Raw genomic sequence first — 8,117 nt, 5'->3', positions numbered from 1 at the left:
AAGGTTTCGTTAGAGGACGGCTTTTTTTTTTTTTTTTTTTTTTAAAATATATCATTTTTCATACCATAACTTTAAAATCAATTTTATAAAAAATTACAATCAATTTATATATAAATTAGAAAAAATGATAAATATATGTTATTACTATTTTATAGAATTAAAAAAATTCACTTCAACAATTAAATTAAATGAAATTACATATATTATAATTAAATGCTCATCATTTAAAAAAACAAAACCACCACGTTCTTTCATGGCAATGGCCAGTCAACATTATTATGGCCTTAAATTCACAGATATGCCATTCAATGTCAAAGCGTGTTGGCTTCTGAATATGTAAAAGGCATTTATGTTCAGTATTATCACTGTCATGGATTTTATTTCTCTTCAAAAATATAGCTTCTCTCATGAAAAAAATTATTCTATCTTATTATTTCGAGGTGAATCAAAGCGCACCACATAATCTGATACGTAGCTGCGATATACAGCAAAGAAGTGATGTGACGTATTCTGATTCGTCTCCGAACGACATTCTTATCTGTACAGAATAATTTCAATCATGAATAAAAAATAATGGCATCCATTAGTTCTTCAAAGTTCAAACCTTAATCACAAATCATGAAGCTGACATTACACTAATTAGGCTCATAATGTTCATTAATTTCATAAAAATATCATTAAGCCTCCCCCCTATGAGGCCATTAACTAAGGCAGGTAGGCAACATCATTCCAAAAGCCACTCTAATTATTTTTTTAATCCGACTTTAATAACCTCATAATTACCAATGTCCAGTCTTTTGCACAATCCCAGAAGCAGTAATTCATCAAAGAAAAATAAATTAATTAATTAAAGTACATTTATTCATCATTAAAGCACATTTATTCACCGAGACTCAAAAATGTTTTCAATGCAAATCTAGCCGTTCAATTTTAAAAATAATATTGGAATTTTTTTTAATATCAAAGAATAAAAATAATTAAAAAATCATGCAATTATCAATGTTTAAAATAAAATAAAATAAAAAGAAATGATCTGCTTTCCTTGCTTAATCTTCAAGGAAAGCAGATTATGAATTATATTTGATGCTCGTTCTTCATAAGTATTTCATCATCCAATTATTCAATGCGTCCTTCTCTGGTTGCTTAATGGTTTCAGAATTGGCTACTAATTTCAAGCTGCATGCTAACTCCACCTCACAGAAAATTTACGTTTTAGGGCAAGTTCGGATTAAACCCGGAACTGATCTACCCTCAACTGCTCCAACCCAAACCCGAACTGATTATAGAAACAGATTAGAAATCTGAAATCGGACCTAACCTCGAAGGTTATCGGGTTGAACCGGCACAACTTAGTGATGTGTGTTGGAGAGGGCGAGGTGCGTGAAGCATGTGGGCGAGGGAGAGGCATGAGGTGTGGCCGTGCGGGGTGCGATCTTGAGCAGGTGTTGGGAGTGTATGAGAGCGCATGTTGTGCAGGTCGGGTGCGTATGCGGATGCGCAGACAAGAGGCAAACTAGCAGAACAAGGTGTGCAAGCTATGCGAGTTGTGGGAATTCAGGTTAGTAGGTTGACCCGTATCATACCTGATTTTTCAAACGGGTCATGAATTGGAATATGAACACAAATTTTTTAGACGGGTTCGAATCAGATTATCGGGTCATGTCAATATTTAAGACCCCTAATCAGGAGCAAAACCAATCTTACTTTTAAGGATGGGCAAACTGCTTAAATAAAAAACTAAATACAAAAAAAATTATGGTGTCCGGGTGTGGTCCTAGTCCTATTTTGGAGAAATTATTGTGTGCATAATCCAAATGCATTCGGATTCTAATCACCGCATGCCACGTCATCGGATGCACTCCGGGGCCCAGTGCATCTAATGACGGAACATGGTGATTGAAATCCGAATTCAATCTGAATGCATTCGGATTCCGCACAAAATAATTTCTTCCTATTATGAGTCGTGTCAAAATTTGGACACCCCTTCTCATCAATCAATCCATTGGCACAAATAAAAACCGCTACATAACCCGCCACAAAAGCCTCAACAAAAAGGACCCAAAACACATTAAAGCCTACGTCTACCCTCTCTCCCTTTCTTCATTCACTCACTCAGTCACTCCCTCTTCAGCACTCTCTCTCCGCTGCGGCGGCGAATCGCCGACGTCAATGGCGTCCGGTTGGACCAAATCTCTACACTGCAAATCCAACGCCTTGGAAGACGTTTACCTCCCAAACCCCACCACATCATCAAAGAAATCTGGCCCGCTCGCCTTCTCCTGCAGCAGCTCATCCCAAACACTTCGCGACGTCGTCTTCCTCCTCCCCAATAAATTTCCCCTTCCCCCTAAAAGATCCCAAAACCCCTATTCTACTCTCCCCCAAATCCAACACCAAAACCCTAAACCAAATCCTAAATCGAAGCCCAAATCCAAGCCCAAGACATCAACCATCGCATCACCGCCTCCATCTCCAGTCTCGCTGCCAACCCTCGTCGATTTACCTCCGGGACACTCCTCCCGCCGCGTCGTCGAAATAATCTTCGGATCGAGCTGGTCCCCGCGAGGCGCACCGTTTCCCGGCGAGATTGAAATGCTCTTCCGCGTCCATCACCCGCCGCGCTCCGTCGCGCGTTTCGAAGACCACCGCTCCTCCGTACGATCCCGATCCGACGATTCCCGATGCGCCGCAGACGGCAACGAAATGATGCGATTTCACTCCGCCGTCGCTGCTACCGCCGCCGCCGGCGCGATCTACAACGCTGGGGTTTCTTTCTGCACCGTAGGTAAGTTGACGGGGGTTCGCACCTTCGCCGGAAGCGGCGGGGCCCATGACACCACCGGCGGTGGACCGGGCCGACGCGCCATGCTCGTTTGCCGTGTCATCGCGGGCCGGGTTATCGACGGGTCTCATTCGAACTCGGAGGCCGACTCGGTCTGCCTCGCCAAAGGTGAGTTACTCGTCTTCGACCCGAGGGCCGTACTCCCGTGCTTCCTAATTATCTACAAAATTTCACCTTAATAATTAACACGATAATAAGTAATATTATATCTTCTTTATTTTATTTGATTTTTATAGATTTTTTTTTGCTGGAGAATGTTTTGCCGAGTTATTTCCTGAGTCAGACCGAGTTATTTTGCAACAATTTCCTGTATGGAAATGTGATAGTATTTTGTTCTTTAGCTATGTTTGTCTATTATGTATAAAGGGTTGTGAAATCATTACAATTTCGTCGATCTCTCACCAAATTTCTGTGCGTATATAATCATTGATCAGATTTCATGTATTTTCAAATGGTTTTTTTTTTTATAATTTACTTTTGTAATGCTTTGCGGGCCCACGGGCACGAGAGTGGGCCCGGTCTTTGCTGACTTGGCAAAATGTTAATTGGGTTGCGTGTATTGGAGCCGGCTGGGTATTTTTTTGCGGTTGATGCTTGGAGTTATGTTTGAGGAGTGGGCCCAACTTATAGACCCAACTAGATCTCTAATTCTATGAGATGGTGACATATTTAATATTGAATACCACGTGCATATATATATAATATATATATATATAATTGGGAGAAAAATATAAAATTATTGTGAGAAAAATAATTTAATTATTTTAGTTATAAAAAATAACTTTCTATCATAATTTTTTTAAATAGTAAAATACAGTAAAAAAATAATAGTTAAATAAAATGTTACTTTAAAATTAATTTTTCACCGTAACCTTCGTTAAATTCATAGCAAAGTTCCCTATAAATTAATAGGGCGATTTTCATGCCTATGAAAAAAATTTTGTTACTTTATATTTATAAGTCTAAATTTTCATATTTATTTATATGATATTTAAAATTTAAAATCATATGAAATTATTATTAATATTTATTTTATTTAAATAAAATAAAATTCTTATGCATATATTTTGATGTATTTAAATATTAAAATGATATATAGATAAATAAATAAGTTTAGATTTTACATATCTAAAAATCAACAAAATTAATATCAAGATTTCTTATTTCTAAGATTTTGTATAGAATGATTTTGAAGAGACTACAAAAATTGTACTTACAAAAACAAGAATTTAAAAAAAAAATTCTGTTTTTTTTTTTTTTTTAATTTTGGTGTCGTTTGGAGATACTGATTTTTTATATTAAAAAATGGCTTCATGAAATGCACGTGGATTAAAGCTAGTTAAAGAAAACGATTAAGTCAAATATTCTTTGTGCGAAAGAGATATTTTTTATTATTAATTTAAAGGATGCAAATTCTCATTAAAAGAAAAGGTCAATTATCAACGAATATTTCTGAAAGATTATCGAAATTTCGAACGAATTAATCATGATTTAAGCTTTGTTTTCTAAAATCATTTTTTAGTGCAAAACTTTTTAATTCAAAAAAAATTTATTATTAGAAATCTCTTTTAGAAAACAATAAGAAAATTATTTCAAATAAAATCTTATTAACGGCTATGAAATTATAGAAATCTCTACCATGAAAAGTTTGTGAAAAAATTTCTGTTCATTAATTTGAAAATGCATCACTAATTCTGAGCGGCAATTAGTTGGCAGGAGCTTCATCAATGGCAGGCAGATTTTTTCGCAGACCTGACAATTAACATAAACCCTAATTATCCACAAACCTACCTTGAAAAGTCTACTTATTGCTCACGGACTGCTAAAAAGGAATCCTGGAGTTGTCTCTGTGGAATGCTAGGGCTTCACCCTAGCTGCTTTCTGCCGGCAGTGCCTGCTGCTTCTTCCTTCGTGCGTCGAGGGAAGTTTTCCTCCCCTTTCATTTTTTCTTGTGGTTTTCTTTTGTCGGCATGGCGGTTTGCCGGCAGGTAGATCCTGGTTTCCCGAATAGATCGGCTAATTCCTTTTCATTTTTGGAAGCTTTAGCGGGGTCTTCTCCTGGTAGATTTCCCGACCTTAAACGATCTTCCTTTCGTGGCGTTCCTACTCTGTTGGTTTCGAAAGAGGAGTTTTTTGCTCTTGACGAACCCTTTAAATTTTCGCTTGTTGGTTTCTTTCCCTCGCGGTAGCCTCCTCTCGCTTCGATACGAAAATTTTTCTTCAACCTTCGTTTTAATGGTGTTTTCTATGTTACCTTGTTGGATCAATCTCATGTGCTCATTAAGCTGGATAATGATCTTGACTATAGTAGGGTATTTTGTCATAGGTCTTATCTGATTTTCAATTGCTTCATGAAGGTGTATAAATGATCTCCTTCCGATGACATTGGGGATGAGTCTCCCATTGTCTCGATCTAGATTTAATTTCCTAATTTGCATCCTCATTTTTTCTCACCTCATATCTTGCATGGTTTTGGGCTTCTCTTTGGTAATCCTCTGAAGGTGGATAACGCCACAACGTTGGGGTCTCGCCCGTCTGTAGCCCATTTGCTGGTGAAAATTGATATTACTCAGAATTTTTTGGACAAAATTTGGATAGGTCCAGAGAAACTAGGGTATTTTCAACAAGTTACTATGGAGGATTTTCCTCTCTTTTGTGTCAAATGTAATCATCTTGGCCATTCATTTAGTGATTGTCGACCTTCTCCTGATGCTGGCATGGTTGTTGTTCCTTTTTTATTTAAACATGTTTTATGATCTACTGATGATATTGAGATTTCAGTGGGTGGTGGGGATTTAGGTGATAGTGTTCTTATCAATCCTATTCCCAACGTGGTTGTTCCGTCTCTTGTTGATTTATCGCCTGTGAATCCTGTTAACAACCATGACAGTCGTGTGATTGTCTTCTATTTCTTTGCCCGTTAATTCTATTGGTGGTGACGTTATTGGTGTTGATGGAGTTGGCTTAAATCCTATCTCTAGTTTGGTCGACACGATTTTTGTTTCCAATCCATCTAGCCCAACTCATTCTCCTACAGACTCTGTTTCTATTACTAGGGCTTGCTCTGGTGGCTCTTCTATTGTTAATGGTGTTTCTAGTGCCGATGAGGGTGAGGGTTCTTCGATTGTGGCCCCTGACTATGCAGCCTTGTATAATAGTACTTGTTGTGTTAATTTTAGATTGTTGTGTTAATTTTAGAGAGAGTCCTATTCATGTTGATGGTGTGGAGTTGTCTTATACTAATTCTATTTCTTTAGTTGATGGTGGTGATGATTCTTTGGTTTATTTAGGGGAGACAGAAGTTGTGGAGTCTATGGTGGATGTTCTTATTTATGTTATTTCGAATGCTAATATGCTAGCTCATCTTGCTAGAGATAGTGTTCGGTGGCAATGTGATTGGTTATATGATGACTTGTCGTCTGCTGGAGGGAAGGATACTTTTGAAAGCAATTTGGAAAATGGCTCGGTTGATAATTATGTTAGACATCGTAAAAGGAAATCTAAGAAGAAATTATTTTCACCGTGGCTAGTTTCGCAGTTGTGGTTTTTTGTTTTATTTCAGTTTCTGCTGCTTTGGTTGTTTTGGAACATGACTATGATGAAGCAGTCTTACTACATGCACCTTAGATGGCCAGGGTTTGGGCAACCATGGTGGTTTGGTGTGTTTGGATGCTTGTTGGCTTGGTTTCCTGGAAGTTTATTTGATCCTCCCTAGTAAGTAGGTGCCAGTCTGAATCCTATTGATATTGATATTGATTCTTATTGGGTCTATGTTTCCCTTAGATTACTTTTAACCTGTTGTTTTTTGTACTTCCTTGATTGTAATCCCCCTTATGTGGCCCCGCTGTGGTCTTGTGGTGTATCTTTTGCTATATATATATATATATAGGTTTAAACAAAAGTCTACTTGTTGCTAATTAACTTTTAATATTGTTAATGATGCATCACAAAAATGATAATTTTTATAAAAGATGAAACAAAATACTAAGGTTGGATTATTAACCTCATAATATTAACATTGTTGATTTTTAGAATATTCAATTAAAAAGATTATAATATTTTTTAATTATTGCATTTTGTATTTTTAGATATAAATCTATTTTAGTTGTGTAGAAATTGTAACAAGAATATTAACTGTAATATGAGCTAAAATTTTAGTCCCATGTGAATGTAAAAAAATGTCACATTCTCATATTAACTTATTGGGTCATGTTATCAAAAGTTAAGTCAAGTTTAGTAGTTAATTATTTAAATGAATGAACTTAGCATCTAATCATTAAGAAGTTTGTCTAAGATTTTATTTGGGTCGGCTTTCTAATAATAAAAAACTGCTTTAAAAAACAATAATAAAGTCGTCCCAAATGAAGTCTTAATTATGCTGATAACCTTAAGTGAATGTGATATTTTATTTAGATTATTTATACTAATTTTTTCATCAATCTTATAAAAATAAGAAATACAAAAAAAAATCAAAAAAGAAAATTAACAATTCTAAATAAACATTCTATAATATTGCTTGTTTCATTAATTTGTTAAGAATATAAATATTAAGCGCGATGATTTTTTAGATGAAAATGTGACAATTTTTTTGTACTTTTGTTAGTGAAATAATTATAATTGCGTCGATTTCTGACAACACACACATTTAATTGATTTAGCAGTATGTGAGCAGGTTGAACGGTGGTTCTGTCACCATCTATTGAATTCTGTGGCTGTAATTTAAGCAGAAGGTAATGATATTCATCTCCGATGTATATGCTGAGAACTTTAATTTAAAAAAAAAAACAAATTACAAGTGTGAAAAGAGTAAAAAGAAAAATAAAAAAAGAGGATGGAATCATTAATCATTATGACAGTAATCTGCATATCTTAACTTTACTGAAATATAATTGTTGAGTCCTAAAATATTCACGACAATAGATAAATATGAAGTTTTAACGTCTTAGCTCCGGACGAAGATCCATCACACAATTATATAATATAGAAAGTGGAGCGTTCATAAGAGACATCATAGTTTTTATGTTGAAACCCCTTAAGAAGGAAAAAAATCACGGGGCCCAGCCATGTTTGAATGAATCAACTAGTGTTTGCAGTCGATTATAAATGAGGTCATTCATTGGGGGAAGGTTGGCTTGATGTAGCAAATATACATCACATAGAGTGCTTTACATGGTGGGAATTAAAAGAATCGGCATTGTCATGTTTGTTTAGTCGGCAGGACCATAATCGGCGAGCGACGAATGTCGGAAAGACCGTAGTCGAATGTCGGTGGCCG

At 35.9% G+C, this 8,117-nt stretch overlaps 1 protein-coding gene across 1 annotated transcript; it reads left to right on the top strand.

Annotated features, from left to right (window-relative positions):
* The first annotated feature begins 2,056 nt into the window (after window positions 1-2,056).
* LOC110094968 lies at window positions 2,057-3,248 on the top strand. The gene has a single exon (XM_020820329.2). It carries the CDS (start codon window positions 2,170-2,172, stop codon window positions 3,019-3,021), a length of 852 nt encoding a protein of 283 aa, XP_020675988.1. The 5' UTR covers window positions 2,057-2,169; the 3' UTR covers window positions 3,022-3,248.
* The last annotated feature ends 4,869 nt before the right edge of the window (window positions 3,249-8,117 follow it).

This window comes from Dendrobium catenatum, unplaced genomic scaffold (genome assembly GCF_001605985.2).
Source record: "Dendrobium catenatum unplaced genomic scaffold, ASM160598v2 fragScaff_scaffold_1061, whole genome shotgun sequence".
Classification (NCBI taxonomy): Eukaryota; Viridiplantae; Streptophyta; class Magnoliopsida; order Asparagales; family Orchidaceae; genus Dendrobium; species Dendrobium catenatum.
This window is presented reverse-complemented; position numbering and strand designations above follow the sequence as displayed.